At 36.2% G+C, this 22,598-nt stretch overlaps 1 protein-coding gene across 1 annotated transcript in view; it reads right to left on the bottom strand.

Annotated features, from left to right (window-relative positions):
* The window catches only part of DGKQ (diacylglycerol kinase theta), a 2,194,335-nt gene that overhangs the window by 964,129 nt on the left and 1,207,608 nt on the right, over positions 1–22,598 (bottom strand). The window contains exon 8 of the mRNA XM_044059107.1: positions 4,698–4,798. Coding sequence (XP_043915042.1) covers positions 4,698–4,798 — 101 coding nt within the window. The remainder of the gene's footprint in view (positions 1–4,697; positions 4,799–22,598) is intronic.

The following is a 22,598-nucleotide window of genomic DNA, read 5'->3' as shown; positions in this document are numbered from 1 at the left end:
CACATAAACACTTTACAATCCTAGTTCTCAGGAAACTAGATCCATCATCTGGGTCTGATGGATCTTCACCATGTTTAAGTATTACACCCACCACAGCTTTTTTCCAGGATGTTGGTGCTTCCCCTTCTTTTAAAATACTGTTAAACAAAACCTTCCAAATTTTTATCTCTTTCTTTCTTCCTAGATTTAAACTTCCAAAAGAATATTATCTATTCCTGGGGACTTTCCTGCAGATTGGTTATACATCACTGTTTTTATCTCATCTCTTATATTAACTGTTAACTGTTGAGCCTCATCTACCTCTATGTTTGACATATTTAAGTCTTCTATAAATATTTCCATTTGTGCTTTTTCTTGATTTACCCTTTTCTCTGATTTATACACATTTTCATAACATTTCCAAAATATCTCTAATACCTCTATAGGATCTCTGGTTATTTTTCTTTTTACAAACTTACTAATTTTGGCAAGAACCTTTTCTACTTTCTGTTGCTGAAGTTGTTGTGCTAAAGGTTTTTGTGCTCTGGAGTTACTATAAAAAACAGCTGCTTAACAGCAAACTTTCCAAACTCATGCACTTTATCCAGGTACTCCCTTATTTTTTTTCTTTAGAATTTTTCAGTTGTCTCTCTTCTTGCTGTGTGAGGTTCACCTTATTCTGCAATACATTAACCGTCTTCAGCCCCTTAAAACAATTCCTGTCACTTCTTAACCATATCTCTTTTTCTTTTATTTCTACATTATTTTTAAATTCCACTTTCATGTTATCCTACTCACTAACTATAACTTCTGGAGTACTTTCTATCTTCTTTAATACCTCCCGAATAATTTCCACTACCCATTCCTTAAATTTCTCACTTTATAACAGGTAGGTGGGGAAGCACTAGTGTCTCATTTTTACCTCATTACCCTGCATTTTTATCTTAGTTATTACTGGCACATGATCTGAAATAGTTATTTGATGTGTGTCAAAGCTCTTGATTAAATGCACATGTTTCTGTGAAATAAAATTTCTATCTAGTCTAGCCCAGTTATTTTTACCTTATGGAATAACATGTAAATACTCTCCAAGTTCCTACTACTGAATTCACATCTTCCGTACCAAATATTTTCACAACTTTCTTCAGAAATCTACCCTCTTTTGTTACATTTTCCATTCTAGGTTTCCCAGATACATTTCATTGTTGCAAATGCCAGCATAATCCTCATCCATTGCCAGTACCCCCTTACTACCACAAATCTATCATTATTTTCCCTCTTCTATCACTACTTGAGCTTCTCTAGCAGTAAGAACTCTTTTCCTTTGTCCCTGATATTCTGCTGAATATCCATCCTGAAATCATTCCTTTATGAAATTCTCATACTCAGATCTTTCCAAATGTGTTTCTTAAAGCATTGGTATTTGCACTCTACAATTTTTAACATAATCAAATATTCTTTCCTTTTTGCCTATACCTGTGAGACCATTCACATTCCACGATAATATGGAAAGTGTCACCATTATGATAAGAAGTCATTATTCCCACCTATTATATATGATAGCCTCTTTAAATGTCCATTTCCAACCTTTGTAATATATGCACAAATGTCTGGCAGGCTGACCCATTTATACAGTTCTCTTATCTCCATTTGTAGCCTATGTCATATTTTACAAGGCTTGTTGTTTTAATGAAACTCCACAAAAAAAAAAAATGCACCCCCAGAACTTGTTAACTCAAAGAGTGAATGATAATTGCTAAGATAGACAACATATATGTAGAATGTATGAATGTGATGAAAAATGTTTACAATAGTTTGTTTTCTTTTCTTTCAACGTATTTGTAGCCATGTTATCATTCAAATGTGTGCATTTAATAAAGATGTAAAAAAAAAAAAAAAAAAAGAGTTGTGCAGTCTCATTAATCCTAGAACTTTTGTGGAAAACCAGCATAGCACTGAGCTATGAAAAATGGAAGAAGGTATTTCTACAGCCTTAGTATTTTGCAGTGAAACCAGGCTGCTATACCGAGGGGATAACTGAAAAGGATGATGGCAATTCAGTGGCACTTTGCAGGGAGAACAGTCTATTACTACACCCAAAACATATGATCTGATAGTGAGAATAAACTTGATATGTTCTCTGCACAAATTATATGCAGCTACACTGGAACCAGACATGGCATTACATTCACCAAGTTTAGTGATCTCATATCTCTGCTATATTCATGAATGAACAAAGGCCAAAATTCTGACTCTAAATGATTTTCAATGGTAAAAAAAGTGTTATGTACTTACCATAACTTGGCATCTGTGTTATCCTGTGTCTTCATTCATCAACACAGGGTCTTGGATTCGGCATCGGATCTGAGCTGACAATATACAACAGATGGATCCAAGACTCTGGCTCCTCCCTCAGGCTGCGCTCCAGCATGGACTCACCTTGCTACACAGGTGGAAAAACAGAATAAGCCAGGGACCCCAGCAGGGGCGAGAAAGGGGGAATACTTGGCCTTGTCAGAATCTGGCCGCAAACTTTCTGGTCCCTAGAATCCAATCTCAACCGGGTTGGATGAGGAGAATGAGAAGCTGGTGGGGAAGAGGGTCACTTGACCAGATGGACAGGAGAAGCCAGGGGACCCAACTCTATCTGGAAAAACTCCTCGATATCCTGTCCATGTCTGAGGGCAGAAGACTCCTACATGACCTAGAGGAGGAAGAGTAGTGGGTGGACTTGAAAGGAGGCCTCCCTGACTTACTGCCAGGCTCCGGGGAATGGATCCGATGTCTCGGAGCCAACTGTGGTCTCTGTTTGGAGGTGGAAAGGACTGCAGGTTCCTCCAAAGATTATGAATGGATCCAACAATCCTGCCAGATTCGAAGGCCTAATTGGCTTGGCACCCAGATCCAACTAACTTGTCGGATCTGAGGCCGGGCCCACCTTGGTCAGATCCGAGGGCCTCTGATCCAGAGAGGACCTGGTTCCGACCGAAAGCTTCATGGCTCTCACCTTTGAAGGCCTTGGATCCGAGACAGGCTGGGATGGGATTGGATCTGGGGACTTAGGATCCAACAGCCACGGTTTCTTGATGGGAACTGGAAAAGAAGAAGAGGTCTTCTTCTTTGTGTTGGAAGAGGAAGCCTTTGAGGGGAAAACAAAAGGACCTTCTTGTACCAGACCCCTGAAAACCAACTTGTCGCGGCAATCTGCTAAAGCCCTAGGGTTAAATGCAGCACAAAGGTTGCACTCAACCTCCAGGTGCAGAACGCCCAAGCAATAAACACACACCTTGTGCGTATCAGAATAAGGCATTTTCTGACCACACGAGGAGCACTTCTTAAACCCAGCAGGCCTATCAGATATTGTAAATTCACTGAAACTGTCACTAACACTTCAAAAACTATGAACAAAGCCCTAATGGCTAACAAAAGAAAAAAGGGCACCAAAGCCCACAGACACACACACACACACACACACACACACACACACACACACACACACACACAACTAGAGTAACTAACGGGAGGGGAGGATCTACTCTACAAAAAAACTGCAAATTAGATTACCCTACACTAAAACACTACAAAACTATGAAAAATTTACAAGGAAGCTTGAAAAGTCTATATTTAACTAGCCAGAGCCAGAGGAATGCATCTGAACAACGAGCATGGAAAATGCGATCTGGGAATTATAGAGCAGTATGGCATTATGGGAGAGGGAGGAGCCAAAGCCTTGGATCTCTGTTGTATATTGCTGACTCGGATCTGATGTTGGATCCAAGACCCTGTGGTGATGAACGAAGACATGAATAACATCAGATCTGCAAGTCTCAAGTCTGAACCAAAGAGTAATCCTACAGTCTACACAGAAGGACTTATTATCTGTACCCCAAACCCCAGCAAAATACTCATATTTACTTAAAAGACTAAAGTACTATTTGCAAACTTAGTTTTGAATTTAGTTTTAAATCAGGATATTAGTTGGCATTTTATATTTCAACATTTTAGCATGACATTATATGACTCATGATTTTGTATTTCAGTCTAACATAGCACTGTCGTACATGTCTGTCCCAAAACATGGCAACAGCATTCTACGACCCTTGTGGTTCTTTATCACACTGTATTGTAGTTCAGTGATTCTTTAATTTTCCAATACATTATTTATTCTTGAAACTATCCTGGAAACCAGTAGGTGTAAGGAAGAAAAAACATCCTGGATGGGCAAGAGGCGACTGCAGGAGATAACATACACACATGTGCACAGATGTACTAACACTCACATGCACACAGCTATGAACAGTTTACATGATTGCCAACTCAGTTATTGTCATACCTTGGAACTGAGAAGAAATGGAAACAGCTAAGATATGCACTAAAATAGGGGTGGCCCCATTCAAGCAGGATCTCTTTTTACAGACTGGGTATTGCAGGGAGGCGAGATTACAGAAGCTTTACTTCAGTTATAGGTACACATTAAAAGGCTGCTGCTTTAACAAGCAGAAAATCTGAATACACGTCATTCCTGCACAGAACTTTAGTGTGGATGCAGAACTGGATTTGATTCAAACTAAGCTGTGATATCTTAGTGTAATGTTAATATGACAACATAAACTGTCAACAGAGACTTTTGATTATACAGTACACAGACTTAAGGAAGTTACACTACGATGCATTTCAAGTTCATGGTCTGAAGCAGAAAAACAACCTAAATTTCATACCACAACTTCTTCATTTTTTGCAATCCTGGGTACTGAAATTAGTCGAAACTGATTCCGCTTTATAGCATCAATGCCATCAAATATTTTTAGTGTTTGTTTACCTGTAAAAAATCAAAACAATTACTTGAAGATTCTATATATATATATATTTTTGAGTAAGGTACTTACTAGTAAAGAAACTTTTTACCAATATAAGCACAAAAAATGCATAAAGACACAATAGGCAGTAAAAATTATTCTGAAATACAGAGGAGTTGTTTGTCTTGATAAATGATAAAATACATGCCCACAAAACATGTTTTAACAGTTTCAAAATGGTTACATAGGATAAATTACTAATTATACCTCAGTTAACATTCACGACTAACCTTTCTTTCTCATCAATTCAAGAACCACGCTAAGATGCTTAAGGTTTCTTCATGTGTTTTTCTTTGTTTATGACTGCATGCCTACATATGTGGTTAAGCTGTGGTTACTGAAGACAGGGTAGGTTAGGGAAGTTTGCAATGTACACAGAAATGATTCATGAAAAAGCCTGTATGTGAAAGTGGTTGAGGTTTTCTACGACTTAGTTGTGAGTATTACTGTAAGAACATACTATACTATCCTATGCATTTTTTAGATTTAGTCACACATGCAATGTCCTGAAATTAGTTTCTGTTGCAGATTTTCCATACACAGTAACAGGCAGTGCAACGTCAGTGCTGATGAGTATGAAACAGTACTACCTTAACATGAAAAAAGCAGCAAAGACAATGGAAAATGCTGCGGCCTGCATTTATTCACAATACCTCATGCATTGGCTACTGCATGGGCCTTGGAAAAGCCTCAGCAAAGTGGTGGTACTCAGATGACCGTCAGTAAAGCCCTTACTGAGTTAGTACAAATGTAAAGCTAAATAAACTAAAAATAAGCACCTATACTGCACCCAGTTTCAAATAAAGCAAATAAGAACTGCACTAAGACTGTTTATTCTACATTTGCATTCTTAATGGTGTACATTACAATATCAGTGAGAATAGACAAGTAGTTGGGCACTCTTAAAATCTGCCAACCCCTTTTGCAAAGCAGCTGCAACATTCATTTGCTATCTGAAAAAAAATACATGCATATATACATATTTCATGTATCTGCTGTCTCTTCTGACTTAATTAGCTTAAAACTCAAGTAGACAGCAGACATACTCGACACCTAAACTATTCTTCAACAAGAATTTCAGCAGTAGATAATTATAGGGGCTTCCAATATCTCCAGTTTGGCACAAGTGTAAATTCTTTCTTATTCCCAAACTTGAGGGCATGCATGCCTCCAGCTGGGGCACGCTGTCATGTTACATACTGGTTTAGCTGAGAATTTCTCAGATCCAAATTCTCCAAGTGAGCTTAACTTGCAAAAAAGAAAAGCACAAGCACAGATGTCTTGCAAAATTCATCCACAGATGCTGAATGGAGAGGTCATCAGATACAGGCAGATAATGGGAGGAGTGTAGTAATCATCCAGTGCAGAAAGCCTACTCACAAATTAACTCATGGCAAGTGCATACATCGGACGACAGACGCATTCCACAGTGGGCAACTATTGATATTAGATGGAGAAATGACAATCTTGCTGTATGAGGCAACCAAAGAAAGGCATACAGGCAAGGGCAAAGACAGTCCAGTCTTAAATCATGGAGGTGCTGAAGGACATTCAACTCCTGAAATCATGACACCAACAATAGTACTTGGTGAAAGTGTAAACTGCTAATCAGGTTAACAGTGGTTGAACCATCCACAGGAGGCATTTTTTGAAAGAAGTTCTGGAAACAGCCACAATCGTGGTACTTTGGCATCTGAAAGTATCAGTACCTAAACGGTGGGTTACTACTTTACAGCAAATCTATGCAAAGTTAGCAATCCACTTGGAAAGGGTTTAACTAATCACTACAAGTCTCACTCTACTTGAAGCAAAGGAACAAAAATTGTCTGTCTTTCTGAATTTGTACAGTCTTTAGGTATAACATGAGGCGGCAGTGAATAGACTAGGTATGAAGGTTCTCTGCCCTGGATTTCACCCTATAATGAAAAAAAAAATGAGTGGACTGGACTGGTTCAATAGCAGTTCTTGAAATCATTAACACCTGTATGCTTACTGTAGGGAAGGCCTTCTTTGATGAGTCAACATTGGTTAGGTTCAAACTTTCCACCATAAGAACTGTGCATCTTTATTTTTTTTACTAGATCCCTGGATCAGGGATGGTTGTGCACATTGACTAAATCTTTCTTGTCCCTTGAGCTTTCCAATTCACCTGTTAAGCCAGTAGTGAGCACATTATTGGAAACCAAAAAATAATAATGCAGATGTGCCCCCCCTACATCCTTAACAAACAGCATTTCTAGTATATATTTATGTGACTTATGAAAACTCCAACAAACAAGGCTAGTGAAGAAGTTGCTCATCCACAGGGATATGGAAGGGAGGTATCCATGACGTGTGTGTGTGTGTGTGTGTGTGTGTGTGTGTGTGTGTGTGTGTGTGTGTGTGTGTGTGTTTATGTCAGATTATCCAGTTTTAAGACACTTAAACTTCATATGGTCGAGACTATATGTTCAAATTTCTGAAAACGCGGACAAAACAACAAAAATCTACATTTCTGAAGGGGGTAAGCCCCCCTACACCGCCTGCAAATTACATATACCAATTCTGAGAGTGCACTACAGCGGGGAAAAGAGTAAATTCTCCAATCCCTACCGTACCATGCTCTCCATGCAAATGCTCAAATTTTCAGAACGTCGAACATATGGTCTTGATCATACAAAGTTCAAGTTTGTCTAACAAACTGATATGGTAATTACATATCAGTTGTATTTAATACTGACAACCCTCCTTGATGAGTTAGATGGTTAGGTTGAATCCCAATAAACTGAGCAGGGTGAATGGTGACTGGAGCTGAACATCCATCCTGAAATATCAAAACTGCAAAAGAAGCCTAGCTCCTATAGTCAAATTTGAGACAAAATGGTTCCTGAATTTCTCCAGGAACAGACGGTATTCCTGTGAAAGTTTGGTAGTTAAGAGGGAAGAAAGTGATAAAAATTTGGAAGGTTTTGTTTAACAGTATTTTAAAAGAGGGGAAAGCACCAACATCCTGAAAGAAAGCTGTGGTAGCTGTAATACCTAAAGGCGGTAAAGACCCATCAGACCCAGCATCAGATTATAAAGTGTTAATGTCTACAATAGCAAAAATAATGGCAAAAGGTGTGGTCAAAAATGATACCTTTAGATCAATGTGGTTTTGAGGAGGGGAGGCAAACATTTGGTATTTATAGAATAATGATGATCCTGAGGGAAGCAGAATGTAAGAAAATACCGCTGCTGTTGTTGGGTTTTGATGAAGAGAAAGCATTCAACAGAGTAAGTTGGGATTTTATGAGTAGGGCAAAGGAGGCATTTGCATTCCCTGATACAATAATAAGGTTAATTAGGAGGATATATGATGGATCAGATGCAAAAATTAAAGAGGGAGGGTTCCCTCTTTGATAAATTGCGTCTGAACAGAGGAACCAGGGAGGGGAGTCTTCTTTCACCTGTGCTATTTGTGTTATATTTAGAGCCACTGGCAAAGTAAAAATGGATTCAGAAATTCAAGGATACCACTGGTATGGTAATCAAGAAAAGCTGGTTTATTTGCAGACAACATTATTTTGTACCTAATAAAACCAGAAAAGAGATGTCAGTATTGAGGAACATTGTTTGAGAATTTCAAGTCTTCATGGGATATACAATTAATGAAGACAAAACAAAGGCTATAGCTGTAAACTATGTACCCGCACAAGAATTGGTTCAGCAATACCAATATTTATGGGGGACATGATAAACTGACGTATTTAGGAGTATGGGTTAAAAAGGATTTTGTGATGGCAGCTAATGTTATGTGGGAAGAGACTAAACAAAAAATAATACAAAAACTGAGAAACTGGAAGCTCTTTTTTATGGATATGGATAGCTGGATACAAGCATGACAATGTTGTAGTCCTTTTAGTTTTATATACAGTTCAGGCATATTTTTATCCACCAGAGGAGAAGTCAAGGACAGTCATTAATAAAGAATTGAAGGATTTTATCAGGGAGGGGAAGAGGGCAATGATCAAGTGGGATAAGTTACATCCAATAGAACAAGGTGGTTTAGGATTATCAGATCTGAAGGGATATTTTTAGAGCTACACATTTAAGGTTCATACACATAACACAAAAAAAGAAACCTATAATTCAAAGTGGAAAGGGATAATGTTGGCAAAGCAGGAGGGAAATTCAAGCAATAAAGAGAGACTGGGATTTTGGATGCAGATCTTCAGCCATACAGAATATTATAAAATAGGAGAAAGTATCTAAGAACTAAGCCAATGTGAGAATGGAGAAAGAAGATTCTGCTGATATGGATGCCTGCAACGAGTGCTACTAAGAACTGGCAATGGGGGGGCTGGAGTTTACTAGAGAAAACTAGCAAAGAAATCAGGGTGTTGGGTACTTGGAGCAAATAACTGGAAAGTAAAAGGTAACAGAATTGGAAAAAGCCAAGGAGACATATGGACTGCAAACTAAAGACTGCCTTCTCTATCAGGGACTGATATCAGAGTATAAGCAACAGAAAGTGATAGTGGAATCCTAAGGGAAAGACCTGTTCTATCAGAATTTTAAATGAATCTTGAACAGAAGCTGATATTAAAAAGGGATACTTAGTAGGGCATATCAAATATTGCATGATAAGTATAAAAATCAATCAGAGAAGGTTAGAAAAGATTGGGAAGAGAGAGTGGATAAGCAATTCACAAGAAAACAATGGGACAACATATGTACGACTCCCAAATATGCAACAAAGTCTAGACGATTTAGAATTTTTGCTTGGAATTGTTTGCATAGGTATTTTTTACCCCATTAGACAACAAAGAAGTTTTCTTCAGGAAGCTGGAAAATGTTGGAGGTATGATGGGGAAGAAGGAAGTAACTGGGAATATAAGTTTTTGGAGTTTGCAGACTTTAAAAATTCTCTACAGAACACTCTTGTCAAAAACATTTTGTGAGCAAATGGGTATAACTAAGGAAATTATTTTTGAGCTGGGATACAAGATCTGAATTGCCTAAGTATGTAGTAAGGCCTTGTTAAGTTTACTTCTGGTGACTGACAAAAAAAGCAATTACAAGGAAATAGAAATAAAAGTCTAAACCAACTACATTTGAAGTAGTGAATATTTTAACAGAGATTAAAGAACTAGAAGTTGGAGCTTTAGAAAAGGGTAGGAGCAAATTATAGAAAAAATGGAAATTGTTGGAACAATACACGCTGAATAATGTTTTGGAGAAGGAGAGCAGTTTAAGGGAAGTCAGGAATTGCTCAATTAATGTAAAGCTGGATTGGTAATTGCATAAAAGAATATATGTGAAATCTAATGCTTGCAACTGTGAACACGTTAACATGTTTTTTTTTAATATTTTTTTTATGCCTGTATCACTTGTTTTTGTTGATATTTTTTTCGAACTTATAATCAGAATTTCTACAATGTTTTTTTTTCTTCAATTTCTCATATAAACTATGTGTGTAACATAACCTTTGTATAATCTGTATGTGGAATATAATCTTTGTATAATCTGTATGTGGAGCTTTTCTCCCCAGGACTCCATTGAAAATGGGTTCTTTAGGCCCAATGGACTATCCTGGTTAAACAACTGCAAATAAATAAATAAATGTGTATTTGCAAATGCCTTAACTCACTGAAGCCTATAACTCAATTTCTGTATAGATCCAGTATTGATCCACCCACAGCTCTTTATGACCTTCAGTCATTTTTTGGGTCTGGCTTACTTAACCAAATTACTTATCAGCTAATAACAGACAGTAGCGAAAAGTGCAAACAGCCATTAACAAAATGACACTGAAACTGTTAATCTAGGATGTTCTGCAGTAGAGAACTTAATCAATTAATTTGTCACATGTCCATATTCTCCTATTTTCATAGCAGACAGTCATATGAGTTATTGAGGGGTATGGTGTGAAATGCAATGGTGGAAGACATGAGTATTCATTGTCTATGTCCATTTATAATACATTATCCCCAAAATGTTGCTAGCTGTTTCTTAGTAATTAAGAAGATAAACAGTATTTCCATATGTACTTAATATTTCAAAAAACAAGTGGCTTACACACTGTTGCAAGACATCAGGTGAAACATTAGATGTTCTTGAAGGAAATTGTCTGATATTTGCACTGTAAGTTGCACATCTTTAAAGATATTCAGTGTTATTTATATTGCTAATTATACCATTTGGCATATGTTTTCATATTTCTGGAAATATCTCAATAAACATGCACTCACAGAGGAAAATTTCTTGTCATGTCAAACTTTATGTCTGGTTAACAAAAATGTTCTATCAATATACGTCTAGGTAGTACAGTTTCCAAGATATGACAACTTGTTTGTGAAAGTTTAATTATTGGGGTTTATGGGCATTATAACAAATTACAGTATTTATGGAAAGGCTATGAATGCACTACTATCACTGTAAATAATACTTCTTACTGATAACATTGCTGTTTATATACATTTTAATAGCTTTTATTGCTTACATAATATTTACAGTTGTTTATCTTATTCTTTTTAAGTTTGTTTTTCAGAAAATGCTCTGCAATGGACGATATGTATAGGCTGCTACAGGTGTGACTTTCCACACCACATAGGTGTTAATCAGCTAAGTGATAATTCAATAAAGGTGTTAAAAATGCTTGCTGAATTTATGCACTGAAGACCAAATGTCTGTAATGAAGGCATTCTTACAGCACATACTGGTGCAGCCATTCCATTCATGGAGTGGGCTTTGACCATACCACCTGACAATGGTGGACTGTACCTGATAACAAAAAACAGAAAATATATGTGGCCTTCTTTTGCTGTAGAAATGGAGATATCCATCTTCGTAAATATGTGTACCCATTCCAGGACCACCAGAGAATATGGAACACTTTCAGACAGAGAAGGATCTTTAATCTTTAGGTTTCTGCAACTTAGAAGTAATGGGGAGATGAATGGACTAGTTCATGGGCAAAACAGAAACCATTTCCTGGCGGAATTCTGGGTTTAAACCAAGATACATCTCATCCCAGTGAAGACCAAAATGGTCCCCTGTAGATTAAAACAAAAAAGCCTGTAATCCTGTATGCAAAGGATGTCAATGTGTAACACTGGACCTCACCAGTACATCTGCACAGCTCTCAAAATATTATAGCAGTAATGTACTTTCACAGCTGTTGCTGTTGTAAGAATGTTCGGACAGGATCTGGTAGTTTTTATGATTATTATTATTAATTTCATTTGTAAGGGGAGGTGCCCCTCTGAACCCCCCTCTTTCATTAAGAAACAGATCATTCTTAATTTTCAGGTAGGTACATGTTCATTACTGACAGAGCAATTTAGCTTACAGTTCAATTCCAAAGCAGCATTTCAGTGAGTATGACAACAGCTGAATTAGTATTAAAAACAGTGGACTGAATACATAAATTGCTCCTTGATTATAAGCATTTTCTATCCCACATGTCTGAAATACTTGCAAGAATTGTTTTTAGCTGTAGTTTGAAGTTATTAACTTTGTCTTATTTCTTGTGAGAGTTAGTTCCAACAAGAAGCATTTTTAGGGTGTTCTTCGCCGAAGGATGAAGAAGCAAAACTGTTTAGCCAACCAGAGCTGAGCAACTTTCCTGTCTTCAACAGTTGTATCACTTATTTAATTTTACTGTCTAGGATGTCCAGCTGGGTTATGGCCCAGTAACAAAAGCTTCAGAAAATGTTAAGATGCTGGAGAACAACAGAATAAGCTAATTATATGCAATTAGATGAGATAAATGTGTACAGTTAAACCATTTCACAAAGTAAATAAGGTAAAGTGTGCATCAACTTAATGAAAAGTGAATAGATGCAAAGCCATTGCACTATTCATAAAGACTGTATACCATAGGTTGGTACTAGGCTATCAGCCCTAGGGCCTATACAAGCCCAGCCATAACAATTTCCTGGCTATTTCTTCCCACAGTATTTGGTAAAGGGCTGGTACTCCAGCATTCCAAAGTCTTTTGCAATTCATAAACACTGTAGGATAAAACACTGCATACAGTCATGATCCAGTGTGTAGTTGTAGTACCCAAACACTGTGCTATGCACGTAGGTACTGCACGGCCGGAACAGACCAAAAAACAGACCGGTTTCGGCAAAAGAATATAGATACACTGATCTATTTGTCAACCCATAGATACACTGATCTATTTGTGTTTATCATTTGTCTTCTTTGAAGTTTTTTTCTTTTTCTATTGTGGGAACAAACCGTCATTAATTATGCAGGGTTTCTCACTCTCATTGGTTAGGCACTCTTATAAATATTCATTGAGTATTGTCTAATGTTTTTGCTGTGTATCACTGATGAAGGCATATATTCTTTTGCCGAAACCGGTCTGATTATTAAAGATATGTATAATCAGCGAACATTTGAGTAATTGTATCTTTTTTACTGTTACATGTATCTGCTGGCCAACAGTGTTTTTTAGTTGTAGTACCCCCCATGCATCGACTGCAAATGACCCCACCATGACAATATGTGATTCACAACCTCTGTACCATTGGCATACTGGCTGGACCCTGGGATTATGGAAGTCCAGCTGCATTTGTTAACATGTTTCTCACCAGACAGATATGAGCAGCATATCAGTGCTATAAAGATAAAAACACTTCTGTTGCATAATACGAAAATTCCTACCAGAGTTCCCTGGGGTACAGGCAAAGCTCCGTTACAACCATACTTGCCCCCCCCCCCCACACACACACACACACACACACACAGTGATACTATGTAGCTTGCACAGAACTGGAAACTCTTGTTATTATGTTATGGTAATGATCCTATCTCTGCCATCATGTCTATGGAATATACAGTCTTTACAAATTATTCCTAGGCATGATGAGAGAACACTGTTCAACAGAGAAATGCAGCTTGCCCTGATGCACCTTACCAACTAGCTAGTCAAAGTAATTCAGAAAGGAACAGTTTCTGTTGCAGAGCTGCCTTTCTCTGCAAAGTTATGTATTATTGTCATTCATTTATTTATGTATTAGTATTTGCTTACCAAGATTATCTGGGCATAAGTTGCCCCTTTCAGTGGAGACCCAGGGAGAAAAGCTCAAAGTATAACACATGTACAAAAGGTATTAAAAGCAGATAAGCAAAAGTACACTAAATTTAAGCAATTTAGCAGAATGAATGCAAATAAAACACACAGCAAAATAAACAGTTTTAGATGAGGCAACAGTATAGATCAACACTGGCATCGACCTCCTTTACTCCATTTTGTGCCTTATCAACAGTGACCATTTCCTAGAGCCTATATTCACACCTCAATAGATAAAAATGTTTGTAAGTCATGAATAAACTCGAAGATAAGAGTACAGCAATGGAGGGAAAGAAAAAAAGAGAAAGTAATTTGCAGCAGCATGTTTTTAAAAAGTAAAGTTGGAGGGAAAAGGTATTCAAGTAATCTGTTGGTGGAACTGACAGTTGCACCGCAGCGTGCAGGAGAAGCAAGGTGAAGAGAAGTTTGAGAGACTATGTCAAGGAGATAGGTATACGTGTCAGCACAGAACGTGGCTGGCTTATGCATGGGGTGTGGCAGAAGTTGAAATAGATGATTAGTAGACAATCTGAGTGAGAGGAAAGTTGGATCAGGCTGAGTGAGAAGATGTAGGATTACTGCAGGGAAGCATAGCTGTAAGGTGTTGGCATATGGTACACGTCAGGGTAGAGGGAAGTGCAGAATGAATGTTATGTGAATGGGGATCAATGAAGGGGGGAGAGAAGAAGTGCTTCTCACCATTCTAAGAATAGAAGGGCATAGTACACAGTTGTGTGCTGTGCAATTCAGCAAAATGGGACAAAACAGACTACCAAAACCTAGGTCTATGAATCACAGCAGCTCACTGATGCATAATGTGTGCTTTGAGCATGATGCTTGTCCGCATCAGTGTGCTATGTATATGAAAATGAGGGTCCTATTATAATGTAAACAATACTGGAGACTTCAAAGTGTACAATTACTCTAATTTTAACATTAGACACAAACTTTGTAACCTTTTTAGCAAAGGACTGACCTTTGTACCTGATGAGCACTTTGACCTACCAGCGACTTTGATTGACTTGAAGTTATACATCCGAAAACTTAACCTGTCCTTGATTTTCGGAGACAAACCTTTTGTAGAAGACCCTTTGAGGGTATCTAGTACTTACAATCTACCAATTTGCCCCCCTTTATCTTTGTTTGAACACATGTGTGAGGCTGATTTCAGGGCTCTCTACACGACTAGAAAGAGGAATACCATTAGGAATGTTTCAGACAATGAAGTAGAAGCCTTGAACCTAGTCAGAACTTTACCGGTCAGAGTTTTGAAACCAGACAAAGGAGGTGGTTTGGTGATCATGGACAAAGAGGAATATGATAAGAAAATGTTGGACATTTTGAACAGTAACACCTATGTTAGATCAAGTATCAACGAAATGAATATTGCATATAAAAAAATGTTTTCCTTCTTTAGGGACTTATTGATTGAAGGCTTGATCAGCATTGATATTTACAACTATATAGTGGTTCCTAACCCAAAAACACCTAACTTATTTGGTTTACCCAAGATTCATAAAACCTTCAAACCCCTATGAGGGCTTTAGTCAATGCTAGGTCTTCTGTTACTTATGCTTGTGCCAAGTTCGTTGATGAGTTATTAAAGAAGTATGTGTCCCAAGAGTTACAAATAGTTAAGGACTCCTGGGCTTTTTTAGAAAATGTAGACAAATTTGAATACTGTGACAACATTCATTTTCTTACAATAGATGTAGTCGACCTTTACTTCTCCATACCCCACGACATAGGGATTGAATATGTCACCAGAAACCTAATAGCACATGGAGTGGAGAGTGATGAGATCCGTCTAATTCAAGAACTATTAGACGTGATCCTGAACAATAATTATGTTGGATTTAATGGGGGCATATATAAACAAATAATATGGAGTAGCTATTGGTTCCCCTTGTAGAGCCAGCTACGCCAATTTAGTACTGGCCCAGTGGGAACACGACTATGTATTTAAGGACAACAGTTTTCAGAAAGTCAAACTATATAACAGGTTTTTGGACGGCATTTTCATTATGTTTCAAAGTAACGTAGGGGATGCAAGCAACTTTGTTGAGGTTTTAAATAACAGCACTCCATTTTTGAAATTCACATTTACCTTTGGTGAAGACGCCATTAACTATTTGGATGTTGAATTGAAGAGAGACGACATCCACAGGGGTTATGTTGCTAAAACCTACAGGAAACCCACTCACTCTAACACTATATTACATTTTTCTAGTTGCCACCCGCTACACCAGAAAAAAATCTGTTTTAAAGGGCCAACTAGTTAGAGCAGCAAGAATGACTACTGAAGACTCCACCTTCAATGAGGAATGCACCTTGTTGAAATGCATGTTTATGAGTTGTGGGTACCCCGAATCACTGGTGAATGACACAATAGGAGAAGTTTGTAGGAAAAGGGGTTTGGGTTCTTTCAATCCCATTCTCACTTTGAAACAAACCAACGTGAACCTGGCAGAGTTAGATGAAGTCACATATCAGATTCTTGGTGTCAACTCTTCTAGCATGGGTCAAACCACTTTTTCCCAAGAGAAGTACAATAAAAAAAGTTTCATTACTTCTTTTTCATTAGAAGCTAAATATATTAGCAATGTACTTTTATAGATTCTCCTTTTTGAATCAACAAATGAAAGTCTTTTTGGACTAATTGCCTGTTAACTTTTTAAAGTCACAGGTTAAATGGTCGTTTTATACAACCACCCTGAATTACACCAATATTGAAAAAATGTATATATACATATGTTCACATGAATAAAAAGAAACACATATTTCATAGTTTTTAAAAAATAAGAAAAAGAAAAAAAGAACCACAATCTTCTTATTTTAAAAGTGCAAGTGCCTATTCCCATCAAAGAGACCAGGTATAAATTCCACAACTATTAATATCTTAATACTAATAAAATTCATGATATTAAGAATTCCATTAATGTAACACAAGCTTATGTATATTACTTATGTACTTTGTTTCATACATCTATATATTAATATATTAATATATTATATTATATTATATGCTTGACAATATGTTAAATAAATACTGTATATTAAAATTTATATGATTAATTATTCATACAAATATATTAAATACTAATATTAAAAATACCTATATACATAAAAATTATTTAAGTTATATAAAATGCATTAAATAAATACATAAAAACTTCGATGTTCACTAACTTATTAAAAAATGACTATAAAACTAACTATAAAAATAACTATAAAAATGACTATAAAAATGCCCATAAAAATGTCTAAGGAACTGCCTCCTAGAACATGCATATCCATTGGTAGAGTACATAAGTAAAAATTACTTAAATTATTAATACCCTCATTACCCCTTAATTATTTTTGGGTCCATTGCTAAAATCTTAAGGGCTGGTGTGATGGATATATGATTGTTGAGACCTTTACCAAAACTTGAATCTAATCTCATTTGCCATATCATTTCTCTATATTTTATTTTGGTCTCCCAGTCACCCCCCCTCTCTGGGTATTCGACCTCTTCGAGTACCCAGAATCTAAAATCAGCATTGGAACAATTAAGTGCATGTCTATAAAGTGCATTGTTTTCGTTGCGTCTATTTATGTCCCTAACATGTTCATAAATTCTATTTTTTAGGCATCTTTCCGTCTTTCCAACATAGTAACTATCACAGGCCTTACATATCACCAAATAGGCTACACCCTTAGAGTAACAACTACTATATTTTTTGGTTGAAATAGTTAATTGTATACTGGGTAATTTTATTTCCTTACTTTCCAAAATATAGGGACATTGCCCACATCTCCCACATTTATAGGTTCCATGTTTCTTTTTGGTTCCATTATTCTGTACTTTCTTCCTTTCCATTATATTCTTTATGTTAGGATTCCTTCTAAAACTAAACCTTAAATCATTCTTAAATACTTCTGTTTTAGATGCTATACCTCTGAACATGCCCCACGCCTCATGTATACTTTTCCTCAACCATTTTATCCCATAAAAATGTGTAGTCGTAAGGTATCGTGTAACTTCAAATTCACTCTTTGCCCCTGTGTTTGTAATTTCGTCACCATGGTTTTTATTGGTTGCTTGTTCGTCATCTTTATTTATTTGTTCATCGTCACTTTTTATTTGTTCTATATCACTTTCTGCATCTTGTCTCAGGAGCGGCATATATCTACTTCCCCTACCCATTGCCACATATTTTTTGACTGATGCAATTAAATCCATTGGATATCCCCTTTCTTCAAATAAACCACCCACATAATCAATTTCTTTCAAAAATTCATTATCAGAAATCATACGTGCCATTCTTATCATCTGTCCCTTAACTATATTTCTCTTAAGCTGATAAGAATGGTCACTTTCATAATGCAGATAGGTATTCGAGAAATTCTCCTTCCTGTATATAGTAGATTTGTATGATTTATTGTTCCTATCCTTTGAAAGCTCCACTATCACTATCTGTGATAGTTACTATGTTGGAAAGACGGAAAGATGTCTAAAAAATAGAATTTATGAACATGTTAGGGACATAAATAGATGCAACGAAAACAATGCACTTTATAGACATGCACTTAATTGTTCCAATGCTAATTTTAGATTCTGGGTACTCGAAGAGGTCGATTACCCAGAGGGGGGGGGGTGACTGGGAGACCAAAATAGAATATAGAGAAATGATATGGCAAATGAGATTAGATTCAAGTTGTGGTAAAGGTCTCAACAATCATATATCCATCACACCAGCCCTTAAGATTTTAGCAATGGACCCAAAAATAATTAAGGGGTAATGAGGGTATTAATAATTTAAGTAATTTTTACTTATGTACTCTACCAATGGATATGCATGGTCTAGGAGGCAGTTCCTTAGACATTTTTATAGTCATTTTTATAGTCATTTTTATAGTTAATTTTATAGTCATTTTTTAATAAGTTAGTGAACATCCAAGTTTTTATGTATTTATTTAAGTATGTATTTATTTAATGCATTTTATATAACTTAAATAATTTTTATGTATATAGGTATTTTTAATATTGGTATTTAATATATTTGTATGAATAATTAATCATATAAATTTTAATATACAGTATTTATTTAACATATTGTCAAGCATATAATATAATATAATATATTAATATATAGATGTATGAAACAAAGTACACAAGTAATATACATAAGCTTGTGTTACATTAATGGAATTCTTAATATCATGAATTTTATTAGTATTAAGATATTAATAGTTGTGGAATTTATACCTGGTCTCTTTGATGGGAATAGGCACTTGCACTTTTAAAATAAGAAGATTGTGGTTCTTTTTTTCTTTTTCTTATTTTTTAAAAACTATGAAATATGTGTTTCTTTTTATTCATGTGCACATATGTATATATACATTTTTTCAATATTGGTGTAATTCAGGGTGGTTGTATAAAACGACCATTTAACCTGTGACTTTAAAAAGTTAACAGGCAATTAGTCCAAAAAGACTTTCATTTGTTGATTCAAAAAGGAGAATCTATAAAAGAGCTTTTAATGTGGAAAACGTTATTCTGATGAAGTCTCCCGTGGTAGGAGACGAAAGCGCTTAATGGACTTTTTATGAATTATTGGATTTTGAGTCTTGTTCTTGTTTTAGTCTTTACAATAAATTTTCGTTTATTTCGTTGGTCGTACTGATTCCTTGAGCATTAGGACAACCTTTATGGTGCCGGATTACGTGTTTTTTTGAAGTTTTTTTCTGTGTGCTGTTTGGATATTAGCAATGTACTTAGAAAGAATTGGCAGTTGTTATCTTTTGAAAAAGAACTCACGGAGAAAATAGGGGACAAACCTGTTATCATTTTTAGAAAGGGCAGAAACCTCAAAAACATTATGGAAAGACCTTCAATAAAGCATACTAGAACTGAAGGCACATACAAATGTGAGACATGCAACTATTGTAAATTTATATCTAAATGGCCCACATGTATAGTGAAGCAACGTCTGTTTAAAGCAAAGGGTCGTTACAATTGTAACTCAAAATTAGTGGTGTATTTAGCTGTGTGCCAGTCATGCCCTGCCTTTTATATAGGGAAGACTGACAGAAAACTTAAAGAGAGAATTTACGAACACACGTACCACATTAGGAAGAAGAGCAAGACTAACGCCCTTGCAAGACATTGTAATAACAACCCTTCTCACGCTTTCCTTTTTAAAGTTATAGACCAGGTACTTACAGATGAAAGAGGAGGACCCCAACAATTGTTATTAGAAAAAAGGAACTCATTTGGCAACTTAAAATGAACTCTTACACGTCACCAGGGTTGAACGAAGTTACTTCTTTGACTTGTGTTTTAAAGTTAAGAAACCTGCTAAGATAAGACTTCTTTCATCATTACTTAAACCTCAAGTCTGTTTTTAAACCTTAATTCACAAATGTTTAACTTGAGAAACATTAGTTTTCTGACCTCTGCAGCGCTTCGCTGTACTTTGACCCATACCTTATTTTATTTTATTATTTTTATTTGTATTTTCATTTTGCATAGTTTCATTCAGGATTTGTATGTTTTATTTTTGTCAGGTTCTGCATTGTGGTCTGACTTGATTTTTGCTTACTTCTAGACACATACACCTTTTTGTGTAAGCAACAATGAGTCCTTAATGTTTAGACCCACGGTATTTTGAAGTGCTATGTTTACCTATTGTCAATGTCATTGAACACCAACAGCTGTGGATTTACTTAGGTGTTGCGTTTCTTTCTTTCTTTTGTCTTCTGCTACTTTATTTATTACCTTTTTCGCACACAGTATAAACTCATTTGCAGAACAATGTGCCGTATTCATGGGCACGATTGTGAACTGATTTTTCATTTGTTTGGCTATCTGCCTTTTTCGCATGCTTAGCACCTGCATGGTTCTTGAATGAAGTACCATCTTGTGAATCCAGCGGTTTGTTTGTTTTGATTTAGACGTGTCTTCCACGCAATGCCTTGCCATATTTTTTCTGAAACAGCTGCATTTTGACTTGTTTTGGCTGCTACAACTGTGCATACTAAAAGCTTAGAAAGTGTTCTCATCGCAGCTTGGTGCTTTACCCATTGCTCAAGGAACATTTTAAAAAAAATTCTTTTTCATATACTGCCGTTGTATTCTGTTGGCGTTGAAATGACAAGCAATTTCTGTGTTAGATTTTTAACACAGAAATAAACATATTCGGTTATTTAACATTAGAAATAACATTTCTTTTATTAGAAACGCCTTTGCAATTCCGGTTATTGCAGACTCCTAGTTGAGTTGCACTGTTTATTTATTCATTGATTCTTCATTATGCATTAGAGATATGTACTCCTTACTACCTTTTCTGTTAAGGAATGGATATTATATTTGTATATACTTAGTTGCAAGCATTACTTCATTTTATTTTCTTTTTAATCACAAGATTCTGTATGAGTTTTGTTTTACCCTACGAAAAGTTGTTTTCTAAAATGTATTTTAAGGGAAACAAACAGTATTTACACTTGATTAGGTTCATGAATCTTCACTAAGACATTCTTGGTTACTTTTATCAAGTTCATGTTTCTTTTTTGAAAACTTTTTTATGTTCGACACCCTGTCTACACTAAGTAGACATTTATTTATGCTTTTAATGTAATACAACTTTAAATGTGAAGGTATGTCAGTGGGTTCAATTAAGGCAGCTGTTTGTAATTTTGTAACACACACCCCTTTTTTTGGGTTTTAAATTGTTTGAGATGACTTTTTCCTTTGTCTGAAGAAGCCTTCCTACTAAGGGAGACGAAAAGCGCTTTACTTTTACATTTCCTAATAAACCTTTGGAGTTTTCCACCTGTTGGTTTGGAACCTTTTGGTTTGTTTTTTGACATAATGTAATCAGTAACATAATGTGAAAGCATGTAAGGGGAAATACATTAGTAATACGACATTTGGTTTGATATGGCATAACTATGTGCCATAGAATACAAAAAATAAGATACATACATTAAATAAATGCAGGATGTTTAAAGGCATGAGAAACATCTTCAGCATTTACAATAGTAACAATTTATGACAGACTACAACAGAAAAAGAAAAGGGGAGAAAAAATTAGGAAGGCAAGCATCTATTAGGGCAAAGAAAACAAAGGGCTAAAGGAAGCTATAAATCTAGAATACGGGACATAAAATGAAGTGAAGCCCTTGTAACACAATCAGTGATGGGCAGAAAACTTGTCACATATACCTTGACCACAGAAAACTGAACAACTGAAGATGCAATCTAAAAAGCTTCCTAATAACTATAAAACCTCTGCAAGCCCAGCTGGTGAAACCAGATAGATTACGAGACCTATACTACGTGCCTGGTTCTGACTTGGAGCCGGACATCCCGGCTAGGATCACAAGTGTTTCCTGCATTTATCGTAGATAAAAGGGTCCCTATTAATTTGATGAAACTTTAGCTTGTCGAACTACAAAAGATCGACAGCTAAAGATCGAAACGTTCAAACCATGAACAGTCAGCTAAGCAAATTTCTTCCCATGGAAAGAATTCTCTTGGCCGTTACACAAAACAAAAACCTTTCAACCTGAATTAACTGGGGGGCTTAACCCCCCACCCCCCAACTAAATATACTAACTCCAAGATTGCTCCACATCAGGGAAAGGGCAAATTCCCATTAACGGCCAAGCAAATTATTTCCCTGAGAAAAAATTTACTTAGCTGGCTGTTCGCAGTTTGTCTCTCTCGATCT

The sequence above is a fragment of the Protopterus annectens genome, chromosome 17.part0 (assembly GCF_019279795.1).
Source record: "Protopterus annectens isolate FY-2018-M chromosome 17.part0, PAN1.0, whole genome shotgun sequence".
NCBI classification, from domain to species: Eukaryota; Metazoa; Chordata; order Ceratodontiformes; family Protopteridae; genus Protopterus; species Protopterus annectens.
This window is presented reverse-complemented; position numbering and strand designations above follow the sequence as displayed.